Source organism: Thamnophis elegans, chromosome 6, assembly GCF_009769535.1.
Source record: "Thamnophis elegans isolate rThaEle1 chromosome 6, rThaEle1.pri, whole genome shotgun sequence".
Classification (NCBI taxonomy): domain Eukaryota; kingdom Metazoa; phylum Chordata; class Lepidosauria; order Squamata; family Colubridae; genus Thamnophis; species Thamnophis elegans.
Genome location: NC_045546.1, coordinates 19,810,534 through 19,832,441, shown reverse-complemented (window position 1 = coordinate 19,832,441; position 21,908 = coordinate 19,810,534). Strand labels below are relative to the sequence as shown.

Genomic DNA, 21,908 nt, shown 5'->3' with positions numbered 1-21,908 from the left:
TAGCAGTATTCATATCAGTGACTTAGTTTCTGCGTTACATTCATTTCAAGAACCAGAGTTTGCTGTTCTCTGAAAAAAACTGCTGCTGGTGGTTTTGGATTCACATTTTTAATCCCAATTGGATCATAAAGTTGGAGTTGGCCAGATAGGCTATTAAGTCATTCAGGGACCTTAATTAAAATTTTCTCTTAGTGAGGCATTTTTCATATTAATTTATATAACTTTAAACAATGCTTATCAGTGTAATGAATTAGCAATTTTTCAAGATTATGAAATCTCATTTCTCTAGTTTCAAAAGAGAAAATGATAAATTTTCTATAATTTTGAATTAGGACAAACTTAATCTGTTAGGTTACAATTTATATTTTAAAGACATTAAATATAAATTTGGCTGTAAATGTTCATGTGTATTACATGAAATCAATCTCTATATCTATCTATCTATTTATCTATGTCTATTTATGGCACACTTGTAACAATGTTGAACCTAGATTCCTGTTGCATTAGCTCTCTTAAAAATTAAGTTTAAGTAAGTTCTAAAATGTACTTTTAATTTCATTTCTTTATACATATTTTGATATACTTTATACATACTTAATATTCATGCATACTTAGATTTTGTACAGAAGAGTCAGAATATAAAATACCCATTCATTAGAATTTGACCTCTTAGAATGGTTACACTTTGCCTATCTATTCCTTTAACTAAATGAGCTGGTTGTCACAATATTATTTGACTTTTTAGTTTACATTAAACTTTTAAAGGTAATGACTAAATTAATTGCTCCTTTCTTCCTTCTATGTGTCATCCTGATTCTGCTGGACTATCTGCTGAACTTCCTGAAAACATCATATTTCCCTTATTTATTGTAATTCAAATTGGGGTTTTGTTCTAAATGGACTTAATGTAGCATTCTGAGAGATTTCCTCAAGGAGGCCCACCACAAATGGGTTCACCTATGGTTAATAGACCAGGCTCTGAAACTCCTCAACCAGCTATGGGTGGTGTAGGTGCCGTCAATAGTGGACCCAGTGGCTTTGGTAGAGGAAATCCTGGGGGCAGCTTTGAAGGACCTAACAAGCGTCGCAGATATTGAAACATTCACTTTTGTACTCTTGTGAAATTGAATGAATGATTATCTGGTGTTATAACTCTATATAATTTCAACTGTTACTTTTGAATGGTTTTACTGTTAATATAGACATTAACCTTTTTTTGTAAACTATATAGACTTTTTTTATATTTAGTCATAGACTTAGATAGTGTAGAAATAATGCACTTCATTTTGTACATCAGTTGTTTGTGACCACCACAAAATATAATGTGACCATGCTGTGATATTTGTGAGTTACATGCTTACAATAAAATAACAGTTTAAATGATTTTGAAACACTGCTATGAATACTATCTTTAAATTTAATTGTAAGTATCCATAATTATTTTTCTTTGACAATGCCTATCTTTTTTGGGGGGAGGGGCGGTGTCTGCTTTATCCATTGTAATTGTATGACAATATAAATGCAGCTTGCAATACATAGAAAAAGTTGAGGTTAATGCAGCTTTAGAAAATATGAAACTGTTGGTAAGCCAATATAGATTTGTGTTTTTTTAATCAAATGTTATTTTTCAACAACATGTATAAATCTCTTTGGAATGGGATTGTTATGATAATGTAATCCTGTGTTTAAGTTCAAATAAACATTTTGAGCCTTGAAAACCTACAAGTAGTGAATACTCACCTTTGATCTTAACTAGATTATGAACAGAAATAATTTTGAAGGAAATAAATTTCAGATCATTTAATGTATCATTAATGCTATTTGCAGCTGTGCTTCCTCGGTAGTGGATTTATAAAATATATTCAAAGTGTTCTTTTCCCCCCAAACAGATTTTCATTTTTTAAAAAATATGCTAGATTCCTATCTAATATTAAAGGAAATGCTTTAACAAATTCTGGAAACATTAGCAACTACTAGCACTTAATAATTGTGGTAGACAAAATAATTTCAGTTCTGGCCTTCATTTAAATATATAAATCTTTTCTATTTTTTCACAATAGCCTATGTCAACTGGAAATAAAAATATAAATAGAAAACTATCCCAGAACTTCAGTTATATAATGCATATTAAATGTATAAAAACAATGTTTTAATATATACTATTCTAATTATACTATCATGAAAGCATTTCATCTTGGATATTTATTTTGTTTTATTTTGACCGCTATATAGGCAAATCAAGTATATTAGAGATACATGGGAAATAGCTGTTACTGCATAAGCATAGCATGGAGCCGTGGTGACTCAGTGTTTAGAATGCAATATTGCAGGCTAACTCACTGCCATGAGTTTGAATTCTGACCAGCTCAAGATTGACTCAGCCTTCCATCCTTTTGAGTTCAGTAAAATGAGGACACAGATTGTTGGGGGCAATATGCTGATTCTGTAAACCACCTAGAGAGTGATGTAAAGCAATATGAAGCAGTATGTAAGTTTTAAGTGCTACTGCTATTTCATGTTGCATGAGTGGACTAAAGTATATGGTTAAACATATTTATTGCCAGTGCAAATTTGATAAGATTATTTTTAAGAAACAAGATGGGAGCTTTCTCTGATCTCATATTTATATGAAGCTAAAAGATTTGCCTAGCATATAAGGGGAGTGTGTGGAGCAATTGATTACAGGTGTTATGATTTCATTACACAAATAATACAGCTTATCTACTTGCGTCAGATATTACCATGCAAATATGTAATTGCAGTATTTGTATCCTTGGTTTCGCAAAGGAGACCCACACGGTCATATTTTTATCCATGAAAAGGTGAATGAGTATCTTTATATTGAGACTGAATACTTCAGTTTTTCTTGTTCTATTGACTGCAGAAACTATAATTAGATTATCAGTTCTTGGAATTTATACCGGTGCTATTTGTTTAAAAGAAATACTTCCTAGATTTACATTTTAAGAATTACAGTATCATATCTTTTAAAATATATGTATATGGGTCTAATTTTCAGTACTTCCATTATGTCACTCTTAAATAATAAAGAGAGCATGCATTCAACTATATTTAAGTCACAATATCTAAATAAACAATAAGTTCAAACATTTTAATCGAATCGGAGGGTTGAAACATGATGGTAATCTTTGTTTAATGATGTGATGTCACTTGACCAAGCCACTTCATATGACAGCTCCAACATTCCAGTTGTCCTTGTTAAGTGTTAAACATGACACTACTTGGTTACTATTTACAACTTCCTAACGGCTTCCCCACTTTCCTGCATATTTTTAAATCCTTTTTTATAACATTCTAACATTAAAGTTTAGGTTTATTTTATTGTCATTGCACCTCATACAACGAAATTAAATTTGCACCATGAATAGGGATAATGTGATATTACTGCGGAACTGGAACTTAAGCTAGTAAAAATCCCAATGACAGAATGGGTTATGTACAAGAGTTTAGATTATTGAAAAGATAAATGAAACTTTAATTTACTGGATGATTTCTGCTAGTTTTATTGAATTCTTCTGCACACAACACCTTTCAAGGAAACATGTTTTCCAAGAATGCATGGAAATTACTCATTCCCAGGAAAATATTTAGTTGCTTTAAGGGTTTGCAGTATTAATACTTTTGAGAAGCACCAGTTTTTATAATTGTTTTCATGCATCTATTATCTTTAAAATGAAATGTATTTAAATTATAACTATATTGCACCTTAATTTTGTGATGTGCAAAGAATTTTTAAAATGAAACGTTTGTTTAAATACATTGATATACTATTGACTCTTCTGAATGTGTTAATTCACTCTAGACCATTTTCTTTCTCAACTTTTTTAAATTCCAGATTTCTAAAACATCTGTTAATCTGTCTGTTACCTTGCGTACTAATTTTAATACTGAAATTTGGAATTGATTAGCAAAAACATTTTTAAAATAAACACTGTCAACAGAAACTTAACTTCTTTTTAAGCCTCAGTCATGCATATTCATTTTAGATTTTAATTGGATTATCAGTGTATGTTTTCATATAACAATAAACCAACATTTCTTTGGGGAATGGTTTGTTAGACCAGAAAAAAATGAAACAAGTAATCTGACTTTTTTTAGCCAATTCCAGATTTATTTTGTCGGGAAGTCTTAATATCACTTTATAGTGCTTTGTTAAAACCACACTTGAAATATTGCATCCAGTTTTGGTCGTGAGTGTATAAAAAAGATGTCGAGACTCTAGAGAGAGTTCAGAGAAAAACAACAAAGATGATTAGGGGACTGGAGGCCAAAATGTGGTTGGGTAGGTCCAGTCTAAAGAAAAAAAAGGACTAGGGATGACATGCTAGCAGTGTTCCAATATTTGAGGTGCTGCTAGAAGGAAGAGGGGGAGAACCAAATCACTTGAAAGCAGGACAAGAAGCCATGGATAGAAACTAATCAAGGAGAGAAGCAACCTAGAACAAGATAAATTTTTTGACAGTGCCAATTAATTAGTGGAACGACTTGCCTCCAGAAGTTGTGGCTCCAACACTTTCGGTCAGCCGGAAGAACACAGGGAGCCCGGTTGCGCCCACTGGCGCTGAATCACATTGATAAACATGTCCGGCGCCAGAACTAGTTCCTGTGCCGGGGTGGTATCATCAAAAAGCCCTTCTTTCGGATCTTGAGATACAGAGGGGCTAGTGGACCCTTGGGTAGTGATACCCAATTGGGTAGAAGCTTTAGCCTTATGCAATATTGACTTGAATATGGAAGGGTGGAATAAGCCAGTAAAAGCAGTTTTTTCAGGAGGAGGATTCTCATCCTCTGAAAATTCCTGTTCCTCTGCATTGTCGTCCTCCAGGACAGATTTCTCTGTGGCGATAGAGGTACCTGGAGAAGGAGGACCTTGTACCTGATCCCCTTGGACAGGTTTCTGAGTAGTTTTTAAGAAGAGAGTGGACAAACATTTGTCTGAAATGGTATAGAGTTTCCTGCTTGAGCAGGGGGATTAGAAGACCTCCAAGGTCCCTTCCAACTCTGTTGTACTTTTATTTCTTTGCAAAGTAATATATTCTTTTTAATTCCAGGAATAAATGTAGGCTATATTCTAATGGAATTGACACATTCACATCATGATTTTTGACTGTTGTGCTTTAGCTTCAGTGAAAGTTCCTTCTTTCTGCTACCATCATCATGCTATGATACCACAGAATCACTTGTTTTTGGAATGGGTTCTATTGAATGAAACATGATTTACTTTTCAGTCAAGCAAATTGTCAGTATTTATTATACTTATTTTTTAGATGTATTTATCATGTAATATTTTTTTATTTTACAACGGTTTATAAAACCAGTACTTATATAAGTTCAGTTCTTTTATAATAAACTGATCTTTCCGAGCTTGGCATTGTCCACATGTGTTAGATTAAAATTCTCATAACTCCAATCAGAAATTAAATTGTTTAAATATCAGAATTTGACTGCAGGTAGGCATTCATAATATGATTTCTGATTCTGGTATAATGATTGATTTAATTATTAGTTTACATATTTTTCAGTGTGATTCTGGCAATGGTACGGATTAAATATAATCGAGAAAAATGAGCATATGCATATCTATATGGTATGAAAATGCTCATGTTGGTACAAAACATCCATAGCCACCTATTAGAAAAATTCATAAAATGTAAGAGAAAGACAAAAACAAAAACTTGAGTTCATTAATAAAAGTGCTTTATGGAAAGCATGTCCAAAAATATTCCCAAGCATAGGTGGACGCTGGATGATGCAATAAGAAGTTGGAACATTTAAAAACTATAATTAATATTTGAATATCTCTGACTCGAGTCTTATTTTTTGGCTTGGATAATTCATGTTTATCAATGTAATCACAACAGTTTTATAGAATACTGTATGAACTGATAGTTTTAAAAACTGAAGAGTATTTTTTTTTACTATCTGAAGTTTAAAATATTATGCTATCGTATTCATAAAAATAACTTGGAAGATATTTTTTGTCAGAAAGAGGTTGCTCAAATTTAAATGATTTTTTTAAAATCAAATATCTAGGGTACAGAGCCAGTATTCATGAAAAGTAAAATCATATGTATCTGTGTGTGTGTATGTATTACATTGGACTACAGGTAGTCCTCGACTTGCAGCAGATCATTTAGTGAACATTTAAATTTAAAATGGCCCTGAAAAAAGTGATTCATCGTTTTTCATTCTTTCGATCTTTGCAGCATCTCCTCGCTCCTTCAAATTCAGACACTTGGCAACTGATTGGTATTTATGACGGTTGCAGTGTCCTGTGGTCATGTGATCAGTTTTTGTGACCTTCTGACAAGCGAAGTCAATGGAGAAGCCCCAACTACTACTTAACTACTATGTTACTAACTTAACAACTGCAGTGATTCACTAAACTGTGGCAGGAAAAGTCGTAAAATGGGCTAAACCCATTTAACAACTGTCCTGCTTAGCAACAAATGTTGGGCTCAACTGTGGTTGTAGGTTGAGGACTACCTGTAGTTTGGCGCTTGATTTCTAGAGATATGACATCTCTAATAAATAAATATAGTTTTTTCTTCCTAGTGTTTTCCCCAAGTACAGGGTCTCTTCTTTCCCACTCCATCAAGTGAGTATTCAGCTATTGATTGCAGCAGGAATTGACTGACTGGTTTGTCACCCAAGTCTGACATTGTGAGCTGAACGAGTGATTGGCCCAAAGTCACCCAGCCGGCTTTCATGCCTAAGGCAAGACTAGAAGAACTAGATTATTCTTAATCAAACTCTTGAATATAAGCTTTATGTTTGTTTGAAAATGAACTTTTTTCAATGTTGGCTAATAAAGTAAACCTGATCATGATGGCATTATTACCATTATCACCAGTGTCAGTATTTCTACTATTTTCTCATGTGTTTGAACAGAAATTTAAAATACTTTTACTGAATTATTATTCTACTCTTCAGGATGGACAACATACAGTAAAAATTCATAGGGAACAACGATTTTAGCTATCCATTTCTACAAGAAGAAAAAAACTGTAGAACAACATTTTGTGTAGTAATTTTCATAAGAAAAAGAATTATGAACTGAATGAAATCATTTAAGTTACATATCATTAACATCAAATTATTTTTGATGTGGAAATGAGGTGTAGTTTGAAAAAAGGAAATGCATAGGAAATCTTTTACTGCTAAGTAAACTGACTAAAGACTTGAATTGATTTGAATGCACTTCTTGCCATCAAAACAAATTCTGGTTTTCATCTTGGGTGAAGATGTTTTAACTTATCTGCATTTTTTCGGAGAGGGTGGACAGTTTATAAAACAACGTTGCTCTCAGATATTAAAACCAAACATTTTCCCTTTCTATGATGAATAGTTTTTAAACTAGCTATAGTTAAACTTAAAACAAGGAACTGTGGTGAAAGTGGGCAATGGAAATCTATTTTTGAACATTTAAATTTACGCTTTGGAAAGTGTATATGTAATTTTACTTACTGTATAATAATTTTGTCTAGAATATCTTCGCAGTTAGATTTCACTATATCTGACAATTATTTTCAATACTGCAACAAAAAAGATTCTCACGTTAAATATTTCCTAACTATTCTGTTGTGAGTGACTGAGGATATATATTCCGTGATCTCTTAAAACATGGATGTCTCAGACAGCTTCTTTCTATATACATCTGTTACAAAATGTAACTATAGAATGTTTTATTTACTGTACATTATCCTATAAACTATATACAAAAATATGGAAGGAGCAATGATTGCTTTATGGAGGTGCATTGGTTAGAATGCAGTACTGCAGGCTCAACTCTGCCCATAGCCTGCAGCTCAATCCTGATTGGTTCATGTTGACCCAGTCTTCCATCCTGAGATCGGTAAAATGAGGACCCAGATTATTGGGGGCAATATGTTGACATTTATAAACCACTCAGAGTGCTGCAAAGCACTACGAAGCGGTATATAAGTCTACTATTGCAGATGGCCCTCGCTTACCAATTACAGTTGAGATCAGCAACCCTGGTCACTAAGCATGCAGTTGTAAAATTAGTAGTTACATGATAGTGACTGACTTTAAAATCTCAGTTCTGACTGCATTTGTTAAGGGAATCATGGGGGGTTGCTGAGCATGGTATCACATGGCTGAAAATTGTGACTTCCCCCTGGTTAGAATCCAGCTGTGAGGGTGACAAATGGTGATCAGGTGACACCATTGGAACAATGCAAACTCTTATACAGGTGTATCAATTGGCGAACATATAATTGTGTGATTTTACAAGGATCCTGCGATGGCTGCAACTTTTGAGTACCATCCATAAGTCTTTCACCACCATAGTATTTTTGATCAGATCATGTGGTTGGTAAGTGAGGACTAGTTGCATATATTGATCTGCATTGTTCCATTTAGCTCTTCAGCAGGTCCTCATAATGAGTCTCTAGAGGTAGCACGGTGATAAATCGTATAGAACATATTTTAAACTATTTTTTTTAAATTAACCTTTGTCATGCAGAAACATGTAAACTAGATTTTAAAAACATCAAGTAATTTCAGTTGCTTTTGCAAGATTTTGAAATTAGGTAGGTGAAAATGTCTAGTTTCAGCAAAATTGGTGATTCAGAAAAGCAAAGCTTAATGGCAAATTTATGTGTTTATTAGATTTTTATCCCATCTTTTTTACAATATAAGAAACTCAAGGTGGGAAACAATACTCTTTCCATCTCCTCTCTTCCCCATAACAACAGCCCTGTGAGATGGATCAGGCTGAGAGAGAGTCAAAAGTCACGTAGCCAGCTTTTATGCCTAAGGCAGGACTAGAACTCAAAGTCTTCTGGTTTCTAGGCCAGCATTTTAGCCACTATACTAAATTGGATTTATGTTTTCCATATAGATATCACAAGGTTAATTTTCAGCATCACTACCTAGAAGCAGGAATGAGTCCCTGTGGAAATTCAGGAGAGCTGTGGTAAAGCAGACCATATAATAATTAAGTTAAGTGGCCAGTTCTCTGATTCTGCATAAGGTAGCTTTCTGAAAAACTTTCAATAAGTTACATTGGAAATACTGCTTCTGTGAACGCATAGTGGCTGGACTATTGCATTTATACCATGCTGAATATAAAGAATATGGTACTGAAATAGATCTGAAGTTACATAAAGTCTTATTTCAGTTTATTCAGTCATTTTTGTTTTAAATTTTATATTATTATGAAGTTATGCCTGTTTATGATCTAAATAAGTTGTGAGATGTCGGCATCTGATGAAGCAGCAGGATGTCTGTTTAAGTTACAGTTGGTGAGAGAAATTTAGAGTGATCTGTATTCCTGAAGTACTGTGATATTCAGCGTGATCTGAGCTTCATCTGATTCCTGTTAAAAGGTAAAAAGATTCTGATCAAACTCCTGAAGTATATTCTACAGAAGCCTTAATTAATTCATTAATTAAATGAATTGAGTCAGTATTAATTTCTTTATTGGAAAATTTATGAAATTTTAAGATACTTTCAAGTACTAATTTGAGTCAGGGCTGATATCGAGGGCCCGTTCCCATAAAAAATACGTCGGTGGTCTGATGCTGTTCATAATACAGTATTGTGAAACTAAACCATGTTATGATCGAAGGGAATCTCTGCTCATCTCAGAGGTTTTTTTTTCATAAAGTATTAACAGAATCATCACCAAAAGCTCTGGCCTCCCACCAATCCATCATCAATCTGATAGTCTGTAATTGAAGGGTATGTCCAATTATTGTTTTAGTTCCCAACTAAATACCCACCAAATATCACTTGGTAATGGCAAATATTTACTGGCCACTCATGTCATTGGTCAGAAGTTCAACACAAGATAATGACTGAGTAAGAGTGAAGTGTATGGACATTGCTAGTCAGGAAGTACAGGAAGTCATGCACCTCACATTTATCAAAATCTACCTGTATGAGCCAGCAGGCTATTGGAATGTATTCTTTGAGCAGATGAGAATAAAGTGGAAAAAAAATGCCTTGAAAGAGAGTATTTGGGGACAAGATTGTGTTCCGACAACAGAACAATATGTCTACTGAAAAGTGATTTAAATATTAGGGTGTTTCTCAACCTCAGAAACCACCTTACAATAATAAAGGGAATATGAAGTTTGGATTGTACAACAGAATCTACAAGAGATTGTCAGACCACACAAATCTATGATAGAATGGCTAAGTAGAGTAAGTTTCACATTTTTAAATGGCTAAGCCAAATTTCTGTCCTTAACTCAAAGGAAATACTACGATATGAACAAGTTATGTAGGACCATCTAGAAATAACAGTGATTTGAACAACAGAAGTATTAGCTAAAAGAGTTATGATTTAATATAGCTAAAGCTATAGCTTATGTATTTCCAACAAAAGTCATTAAATTTTGGCTTGTAATGATATGACACAGTACCCTGTTTTCTATGTTGTTGTTTAGCCAGATGTATTAAGGGGTTTGAAATGAGACTAATATATTGTAGACCGTGGTATTGCAAAATCATAATTTATTTTACCACTACATACTGACGTTTTGAAAGGCTGAAAACTGCACCTTAGAGCATTAGATGACTAAAAGAGTTTCCGGCAGGCCTGGGGCTGTTGACCTCTGGATTGAGGTCTAGTCCCGCTTAGTTTGGGTGCATGTTATGTCTTTTTAAATTTGTTGTGTTTTATCTGTTTTTAATTTCTCTTAATTTCTGTTTCTGTAAGCCGCCCGGAGTCCTCCGGGATTGGGCGGCCTATAAATTTAATAAACAGTTAAACAGTTCAGCATTTTGATATATTTAAAAAACAGAGAATCAAATATATTGACCCAGAAGCTATTAAATATATATTGTGAACATAGTTGACAATTTAAGTGATATCTCATAAGGAAATAATAAATATTATGCATATGTAAGCATGCATAGTTCTAAAGATGATAAAATATGAAGAATCATTTTACTGTGATTATAGGTTTAAGGAAATCTATTATATTTGCTATTTTAGCCAAAATAATAGTTTACCATATCCATTGGAAAGGTTGTTTAATGTTTAGCCAAGAATGCTTCACAGGGGATACAGCTCAGTGCAATAACTTAGATTTCCCTGTCATACTAGCTTATTAGATATTTTAATGTATCATTTGTATTCAAACTGGTGTCTCAAACATGCTCTCTGACATTCCTTTCTTTGCATATTAAGTGAAAAGCTCAAATTATAATATTTTTATACTATTATCCTATGTTCAAATACTTATGAATTAAACCATAAATTTATTCTTATTAGATATTCTTTTAACAGAGGACTATAGAGTATAAGAGTACAGTATGAAAAAAACTAATCCATAACTTTCTGCAATGGCAAACAGCCTCTCCTTCCCCTGACATTCTTGCACGTGTTTGGTGTGGCTTGGCTTAAGAAGTTAAAGATCCAGAAAGACTTTTAAACCTGCTGTCTCTCTTTTGGAAGTGGAATTAGGCTTGCCCCCGTTTCTGCTGAAATTAAAGGTAAGAGTCCATGGATATAAAAAGACTTCCAATATTTCTACTGCTTGGGAAATTCTTTAAATGTCGATAGGAAGATTTAAAGTTTGCATTTTGTTTCCCTGTCAGATAATTTTTTTTCTACAATTATCCTGTCTATAAATCATTAAGTATTGTTGGATTTACCTATCTGTTTTTGTAGGACTGAGACACAATTTCTTTGCACTGTTCCAATTTAACTCTTTCAATAATAACATAAATTCATTTTTAAATTAATTTTCATCTCAGTTGGAAAACTGCACTGCACCTATATTATATACGAGCATTTTAAGGGAGTATGAATATTAAGTTCCCTTAACCCTGTGTGTCATTTGATTCTTTCCTTTGTTACAGGTCTATAAGTAGAATTAAAATATATTGAAGATGTGAGCTCATGTCAGAATTTATACTCAGGTCTTTCAAACGTTCATTGAAATGCAAAAATCATGTGTTTGTTTAAATTCATTTTCTAAATCAGGTATTTTACTGATAAGTGATTCCAGTGGCACCATTTGAGGGAGTTTCTTCCAAAGTTTGCAGTTTACTTTCAACATGCAATTTATCAACATTCAGGAAAAAAATACATTTATTTTTTTTTAACAAATTTTAACATGAAAAATGCATATGGTACATAATACATATTGTAAATGAATAGCATTGTTATTTCATTTAAAAATCCAATAACTATAAACACGTGATATATCAGAAAAATTTATTATTTTCCTATTAAATTGAGACAAGAATTGGTAGATTACTATTTGTGTAATGCTGCCTTCTGATATTTTCATTTCCCAAAGCAACTCATTTTGAGTGTCATTAAGGAACAGTGAGAAATAGAGTGGGCTGGTGGTTCTTGCAGGAGATAGACTTAGTGAAATGTTTAGGGACAGAAATTTATTTCCCATCAGGCATTTTTGAAAGCATCCAGAAAGAGTCCTAAATGTCTTCACAGATAGTCCTCGACCTACAACAGTTAGCGACTGACTAAAGTCACAACAGCACTTGAAAATAGTGACTTATGACCTTTTTTCACATTTATTACCTTTGCAGTAGTTCCCCCCCCGCCCACATGGTCACATGATCAAAATTCAGATGCTTGGTAACTGACTCATATTTATGACAGTTGCAATGAACAAGAGTAATGTGATCACCTTTTGCGACCTTTTGACAAGCAAAGTCAACAGGGAAACCGGATTCATTTAACCGTGTTATCAACTTAACAACTGCAGTGAGTCACTTAACAAACTGTGGCAAGAAAGATCGTAAAATGGGCAAAATTAACTGAACAATTGACTCACTTAGCATAAAAAATTTGGGTTCAATAGTGGTTGTAAGTTGAGGACTACCTGTACTTTCTGAACATGTAGGTTGGACTCACAAATTCTTGTTTTTATAGGATTAACAATATAATTCAAGTTTCTTAAGTCATATTTTTATTTTATTAAGTTGTAGATAGGTTTTTCAGATCTCTGCTTTTGTGTTGATACACGTTTTAAGCAAAGCATTTGGTTAAATGGTTCTTTATTTTTTTAATATATCTTTATGTTATGTAACCAGGTGAGAATCTGAAAGCAATGTTGTTTTTAATTATATATACGTTGAAAATAATAAATTATTTTCTAATTTACAAATGTATTTACATTAACCTTTAATTATAAATAATATTGATAGATTGCCCAATCTACGTACATGCTACCTAATTCAAAGAAATCACAGGAAAAAAATAAACCATTGAAATAGAAATGTTTTTGAGAGTAAAACAGCTTTTCTTTGTTTAGCCCCAATAGTGACTAAATTGAATCTGTTATCTGTAAATACAGCCTTCCTGTGACTCTGCATACAGTACTTGTTATAATGGCATTCCTAATCCAAACACTCATGATCCAGATATCTCAAGTAATTTATAATTCCACTGGATAATAACATTGCATTAGATGTTTTTCCTCACCTGATTTACACTTTGCAGTTGCTATTTTGTGGAACAAGGAATTTTAGTGTAAAGGGCACATATATAAAAATATAACGATATTTATCCGCTAATGCACAATTATTTTTCATGTTGTAAAATGTTATTTCTGAAATGCTGTTTTGTAAAATGTTATTTCATGGCCTATGTTATTTCTGAAACAGTTTTGACTAGCTACTCATACATTTTTACTGATGTTTTGAATATTTGAAATTGCACTATGTTCTTCTTTACTTATAGAATACAAATTATATTGAGATGAATTCATGTGTTTCCTTTGACAATTAGGATAACTTCCAAAATAAAAGCCAACTTCTAGTTGCAAAATACTGGCCCGGCATATGTTCTGTTACCATGAGTTGAAATTATCTGCCGTTACTGTGTTATAAAGCAAGAGAAGGGATATAATATTGACTCATGGACCATACTTGCTTTTCTTGCTTTTGGTTAAGCATTCCAAAAGCTGCTTCTGTATTTGGCACTTGAATATCTGTTGTAAGTTGATTACACATACGCAAATTTGAATGAGTGCTTTTACTCATTATTGATAATTTAGTTTTTAAAAGCACATGCAGGAAACTTTAGTCATTTTTCTTTGAGCCACATAGTATTTTTTCTTCACTTAATTGAAGTGGGAGTATACAAGCGTTCCTTTACATGTGAAAAATTATGTATGTGTATTTCCAGTTTATAAAATACTTCTTTCGAGTACACAACAGTAAAAATTGTTTGTTTGTTTTTTTGCTGTGCTGTTATATAGTATTAGATAATTTTATGTACATTTTAAAATAATCAGGTGAGATTCGAAACTGATGATATTGAATATATTGGTACAGGAAAAATCTTTTCTGAAATTGTAAAAAAGGGCAATCTGTTTAGGGAATAATAGCTTTGTTTAGGGATTCAGAGATTTAAGTCTCTTACATAACAGCATATTTTCCCAGAATATTTGAGCAATGTTTCTTAAGGTAAAACTTAATACCACTGGTTTGCAAACACCTCCTTTAGTGCTAAACCCCCCCTCTTATTTTTAATATTAAAAGTTTATCTTAGTTTTGAAGAAAATTATAAGAAAGTGCCACAGGCAGCAAGATAGTTAAGTGAGTTTTGCCCAATTTTATGATATTTTTTGCCACCATTGTTTAACAAATAATTGCAGTTGATAAATGAATCCTGCAGTCATTAAGTGAATCTGATTTTGCCCATTGGCCGCTTTTCAGAAACTGGCTGGGAAAGTTACAAATGATGATCACATGATCCTGGGACAGTGCAATTGTCATAAATACAGGCCAATTGGCAAACACCCAGATTTAAACCCATGACCATGGGGATGCAGTGGTTGTAAGTGTGAAGACTGGTCATATGTCACTGTTTTCAGTGTCGTATCTTTGAACAATCATTAAACTAATGATTGTAAGAAGACTACTTGTATACCCATTTTCCAGATTTACTTTTTTTAATCTTAATTTTGAGGAAAATTGTTAAAAAGTGGTATATTCCCATTTTCCAGATTCTTCCCCGCTCCCCCAAGAATGCCTATTTCATATGAATGGCTGCAGTTCACTGCTTTCTTTGTAAAACAGAAATGAAATGAAACTGAATTGGTAGAAAATACCTAAATACAATGGCAAGAAAACTCCTGCGAGTTTCTTTTTGGTACCTTGGTGACCAGGTCATAACTGCTGGGATAAGCACTTTAAGTATTTACTCAGAATAGAGGATTAGAGGGCCACAGATAAAGCCACAGCATTAGATAGTTAGCTATAAGCAGTGTAAATAAAATACGTCTTTTACAAATATACAATTCAGCAAGTTTTTAGCATATGGAAGGTTGCACTATAACGTACCCTCAAACTTAGCCATTACACATATAGAATAGTTCTATTTTCATCTAAAGCATTTCAGAAAGAATAACAAGAGAATTTCAGATGTTCTTGCCATACTCTGTTTATTAAATGCATATTAAGACTTCCTGTAACTGAGCAGATTTTTCATTTCACAGAAACTTAAAGACTATAATGGGCCATTTAGGCCATCCCTTGCTCGGTGAAGGAATCCACATGAAAGCATCTCCCATTTAGGCATACAGTTAACTTTTCTCGTTCCCCAATCTATAGGTTTGCCTTTGTTCCTCATGATTCGCTGTTCATGTCTGGAATCAGGTTGCTTCTTTCTAGATAGCATAGTGTTTTCTTACTTGCTTCCTTAGCTTACCTGTTGCTTCTGGCAACAATACACAACTAGACTTGGTCTAGATGGATGCCTGCATTGTGAAATGTCAAGGTACCAAGGTGTACCAATACAGAGATATTTTGTTTTACTTTATCTTTTTTAAAATTTTGAAATATATATATATTTGAAGGAAGCTTAAAAGGGTTCAGTAGAGGAGGAAAAAATCGTGGGAAATCTAAAATGGACTATAGAAACCTTTGGGGGAAAGTAAGAGCAAGTAGTATAAAAACTAGTGTACGGACTAATGTACACTATATTGGTTTGCAAAAAATCAGTGATATTGGTGGAAGCTAATTTAGATATGTTTCATTTCCTCTTCCGTCTCATTTAAATTTTTTGTGCTTCTTCACACTATTTTGCATTTCTGTATCTTGTTGCTAATTCTGAAAAGGAAGTACTGTGGTGGGGATATATGTAGAACTGGAATGGAAATATCTTTAATAAATAGGTAATATTATGCATACTTGTTTACTATTTTCTAAAAAGGAATGAATTTGAATATTTTTCAGAAAGTGAACTATTGACAGAAAGTGAAAATACCTGCTGCAATAAAATTAAAGGAATTGTCATCTACATGTATTTGAAATTTGTGGAAATATGACAAATAATTGTATCCAATCAATTTTGTTCCCTTTCTTCATAAAACAAATGATTTGGTCCAAAGGGGAAATACCATGCAACAGACTATATCTCTCTTTCAGCAAGTCTTTTGACTTAAGTCAAATACGCCATCCTCCTTAAATAAAGTTGAAAAGTGTGGACGGGAAAGGACATAATGGGGATACAGTTGCTTGAAATGCTACAAGTAAAAGGTAACATTTTTAATGGATTGATTGATATAAGAATGCGAAAGGATGCCAGATAGCTTTCCAAATATGAATCCTGAAACGAGGAAGGAAGAGACTCTATATTTAGAATATTGGAGATCACCGTCAAATGAAATGATATTGCACCCAACGTTTTTTAAAAGTTGAACATGATAATACACTGAATATACTTTCTGTCTGATTAGATTATGAAACGTACGCATTATTAGCATATCACACGTAGAGAGCTGGGATTGTTATAGTTGGCTCAGTTTCTCATTTATGATTCAAGAAAGATGTGAACTAAGCATTTCTCAGCTAGGTCCTCTAACCATAATGCAGTATCAGATCATCAGTGGCATTTATGACTTTTCAATAAGAACAAACGGTAAATTATAAATACAATTTAAAAATTGAATATATAAAAAAGCAGAATCTATTCAAAAATGCAGTTCCCTTACTTTAATATTGTATCTGGATTAGCAGTTAAGCACCATACAGATTGCATTGTTAACTGTAGATTGGTTATTGTCTCGGTTTTCCTCTTTTAATTGAGTTCACCATGTATCTTATTAGTTAGGATTGTTGGAACCCCATGGGCTGCATTATTTTTAAACTGAAAACAAGATAGAGCAGTATCTGATTACATGACTATTGGTTGTGAAACAGGGACATATTTGCCTTATTTTGATTTGCTGGATACTCACCTCAATCCAACACTTAGATAAATAGTATCTAAGTAAGATCGCATTTTTCAGACAGTTTCAATGGTATTGGTGGGATTTCATCCCAGTACCAGATCACAATGGAAAACTTATCCTTCTGTTATATTTGGGAGTTACACAATTGCATATATACATACCATGCACTCATGAATACATACATACATACAACTCATGTTTATAAAGTTAAGACATTTTGGAGTACAGTTGGGGGGGGGGGATACTTTTTAATGCAGTAGCTTATGTGTTGCTCTGAATGAACAGACTCTGAGATTTGTAGTTACCACCCTAATGGTAACTGCACTGAATCCTTACTATTTTAACCTTGGGCTAATTTATGCTGGAGCCAAAGAGCCTCCTTTCATACTGACACAGATTAAACATTTCTATCTAGTGTTGCTGCTGCTTTTAAAGTGGAGCTCTTTCTTTAAACAGCTTTGATTACTTTATTTGTGTTTAAATTGGTATTTGAAAATATTGACATCATAGACTAAAACCAATGTTTCGGGATAAAATCTTAAAAATTGTTTAATGAATAATGGATCTTCGTCCATAATTTTGCCAATTAATATTGTTAAATTAAAATGTTAAACATTTACTATACTTAAAGTAATTTTAACTTTCATAAAAATAACAAATTTAGTTTTCTATTTAAACTAAATAAATTACAAAATCTGTTTTATTCAGTTTTTTATCTAATAACATTGCTTTAATTGTGAATCTTATTTGCAAGTAAAATTCCTATTTGTACTCTGGACTGGAAATTACAATCCACAAACCGTGTTTGTAAAAGAAGTGAAAGAAGTTTGTATTACATGATCGGGGGCTATATGTATTACTTAAACATTGATTTTGTGATTAGAAAAGCTGGATTCAGTGCTTAATATATGATTGCATTTAAATTAGATAGGTATTCAATTATTTTACTGAATTCTGCTTTTGCTAGTGTTGTATCTGGGCAGTATCCTGCTTTCTGACCCAATGATCGCTATTCCTTCCCATACATTTTCAAACATCTCTTTGCAGTGAAATCTTCTAGAAATGGAGAATTAGTTTATTAAATTCTGTAGTCTATATGGCTTTGAACATATAGAGCTTTTTAAAGAGATTCTTGAGTTGAGCTCAGTTCTTGACAACTGCAACCAGGTGCTTTCTTGGCAGCATTACACAACAATTGTTTTAGAAATTCCAGTACCCTGGTTACTCCCACTCCGCTTCCAAGATCAGCATGCTAAGCCAAATTTAATGGAATGTTTTTACTGTTCTTTCCTAGTCCTTTATTAGTAGAAGAGCAGCACTATTACAATACAAAATACTACTTTTTATCTCTCTTCCAACCTTATATTATCCTATTTTTGAATGTTTTTAATGTAATCCTATTTTTTGAGCAGAACATATCAGTTTTTCTAAATATGTTTGAGGAGAACCTTGTCAGCTTTCAGGTATACACGGGAAGGGTGATGATGGGGAAATTAATGTGTCGAAGAGTATACAGAACATTCCCAAATTATAAGGAAAGTGGTAACAGTGATTTGCACTGTTGAAGTCCTAGTATTTAGAAGAAGAAAAATAATTATATTTTTATTTGGGATAGAAATGGGTTTTCAGTTTTACATAAATCTGTATACCCCACCTCTCAGAAGGATTAATTTCATTTGCAATAGATAATTCTTAGATGAACTTTGAGAAATAAACTGAAGATTACAGTAAAGCATATGCGGTCAATAACGTACAATGAGAATACTTCCTTTAACCAAGTGTAATTAAATATCTTTCTAGGAAGCTGTTAAGATTCTGAAGTATGGCTGAAGATGCAAAATCACCTGGGAAGGATGAATTCTTTATAATATTTCAGGTAACTTTTGTTTTCTCTTTACATCTCTTAATAATCAATGTTATGTGGAAGCTTCTCAATGCTCAATTTATGCCCAGAAGCATTCATTTTTTCTTTAAGAAGCTGCTATATACTCCTCACTGGTAAGGGTGACCATCTGAATGACAGAACAAGATCCATAATATATCGTGGTCCAATTGGAAAACATATTTGAAGGGAACAGAGGTATCCAGGGAGCATCATCAGAAAAGTCAAAATGGCCACCAATGGAGCAAATGGTGCTCTCCCTATTTGTTTTGTTTTTTACATGCATTACTCATGTAACCCATAAGGAATAGTTGTACCATTCTTGTTTCCATCATGACTTTTAACCATATCCTGAATATACACCTGGAAGGAAGCCCAGTTATCTTGTAAGGAGATGGACGGCATAGAAATTTAATAAAGGAGTATTTGAGGCAAGAGTTTTAATTTCTTAAAATTATTTTTACATTTACTGGAATACTGAGAATGTAGGAGCATACTTAGGCTATCGGTATATTTCTTCGGAGCAGTGAAGCCTCTTTTCAATGCAACCTAAACTTCATCTTAATATAGTTTCAAATTTAATAACACCACTCCCATTTGGCCTAGATTTTATTTTAACTTCTTCCTCATCTCAACCAATCATCACTCTAGGAATGTTGTCACTTTTTTCATGTTAGATAACCCCGTGCAGTAGATTTAGGAATCTCTGCATACTGATGATGTTCCCTGGAAAGTTTGAGATTAACTCCTCATCAGTTTCATGTAAATGTTGAACAACATGAGGGAGAAGATGAAAGTCTTAATGTAATATTAATGTTGGTGTCCATGTCTAAGTTTTAACAGTACAGAGTAATCTTTCAATAGCACCATCAGGACTAAGCCAAATAAAAAGGAATGGAATTATTCTCTTCTCTCCCCCCCCCCCCCCGTCCCCAAGCCAGTCAAACACTCACGAGGCCAAATCTTATCAGCTTTAGGAAGGTTATTATGGTTGAAATATAATAATGACATTTTGAATGTTTTTCAGGACAGTTGCATCATGCAGAATTAAGAAGCAACTATGATCTTGGGGTTGTATTGACAAAAAGGAGGAATCATCTTAACAGCAATCATTAAAGCGACCAGGAATAAAACAAAGACACCATTTTGAAATTTCGAAGTAATTATCTATTCAATTAGGAATAAGAGTTCTATGGCATACAAATGCCAGACATTTTTTTTCATTAAGAGTGATTTTCTATAACAATGTTTAAAGGGAGAAGTATGGCATTTAAGAAAAAATTTGCTACTCTAAATTCCAGTGTTTTTAAACTGTAAACAGCCATGCTGAATAGGGATGGTGGGAAATGTAGCCAAACCAGGTTGAGGAAGGAATGAATAGTGGAAGAAAACCTGGTCTGATGAAATGCCAGACACGAGAACAGCAATTTTATTGTTGTTATATATACTGCTTTTAGTCCCTGCATATTCTCCCCCCCCCCCCCCAATTGACTGTAAGTTATTTATACAACAGTCTTCCCCTGCCTCTTCTAGTGTGTATCTTGATAATCTTTTAACTTGAAATCCTGGGTCTTAGAAACAGGGCAGTACTCCATAATTGAATATTTTAAATTACCTAAGAGGTAAAGACTGTCTGCAATTCCTGAAATCTTCGGGAGCAAAAAAAAAAGGGGGGAGTATAAAACTACTGAAAAATTTAAAAAATATGCAGAAAGCTGAGAAAAATTGATTCAGGCCTCCGAGATGGGAGATAATATCAGATTTTGGTATATTATCTTTAACCACAGGAAAGAGACTAGCCCTAAAGTACATGTTCCAATTATAGCTTCATGTTTATATCTAATCACTTTACATTTCTGAAAGTTGTAACGTGGGGCTAAACAAATGTCTAGGCTACGGGTGTCAAACTCAGCATCATGTTGCTGTCGTGATGCTTCATGATGTTTTTCCCCTTCGTGGAGCTAGAGTGGGTGTGGCCTGTGTGTGACTCATCCGGCCCGTGGGCCAGTTGTTGACACCCCTGGTCTAGGCACTGCACACAAAGCATTTCTCAAACCACTACAACTTCTAAATCGAAGTATACATTCACCAGAACATAATGTACTGAAGATATAATCACATTAGAAGTTATATATAGTTATATTGTCAGGTCAGGAAAACTTCACGAGTTGACATATATTTTATTTGGATTATTTGTTTTTAAAGGTTGGAGTACAGCTTCAAAACTTCATCCAGCTTTTGCTTGAAGAATCCGTCTTGAAACTTAAAGAGAGCCCCACACTATTTGGTCAAATATATTGCTCCTGTGAAACTGAAGAGGAAACCTGTAGTGCTAGAATTGAGTATTTGTGATAACTAAGTAAATGTTCAGTCATTAAACGATTCCAAAATTAGTTTATGCTTGCTCCTTCATTTTCATTTTTTATTTTCTGTGTTAGCATTAAAATAGTGATTTCTATATTACAGTTCATATTTTACAAATTCCATTATAGGAGTAGCCTTGGAAAAATGTAATTACTGTTTCCATTTTAGTCACAAGTTACTGCCTTGTGTCCCTAGCTCCCAAAATTGCTGTATCCAGCAAAGTGTCAGCCTTAAAGGAATAGGTTTGTGCTAGTGCAAGGATCTCTATAGAATAGAGTCCTTGGTGCTGAGCTTGGTTGTTTTGCTTACAGATGTTTCATTACCTATGTATTCATAGTGCTTAGAGTGTTGATGTGTTCAATGCCAACCTTAATGTTTGCATTGCCATTTAGCAGTTTAAGATTAAATATACTTGTATTTAATTTACCATTACTCTTTCTATTAGCTATTTT

At 33.4% G+C, this 21,908-nt stretch overlaps 1 protein-coding gene across 4 annotated transcripts in view; it reads left to right on the top strand.

Annotated features, from left to right (window-relative positions):
- PSPC1 (paraspeckle component 1) overlaps positions 1–21,485 on the top strand; it is a 52,509-nt gene extending 31,024 nt beyond the window's left edge. For 2 of the 4 annotated variants that reach the window (XR_004255602.1, XR_004255604.1), the window contains 3 exons: positions 19,011–19,086; positions 20,120–20,251; positions 21,298–21,485. Coding sequence is in view for 1 of the 4 variants with exons in the window: in XM_032219450.1 (XP_032075341.1) it covers positions 912–1,097 (186 nt within the window). In the remaining 3 variants the exon portion in view is untranslated. Of the gene's footprint in view, positions 1–911; positions 2,382–19,010; positions 19,087–20,119; positions 20,252–21,297 lie in introns of those variants that run through there. The other 2 variants (XR_004255603.1, XM_032219450.1) reach the window with 2 other exon arrangements.
- Positions 21,486–21,908: the final 423 nt, after the last annotated feature.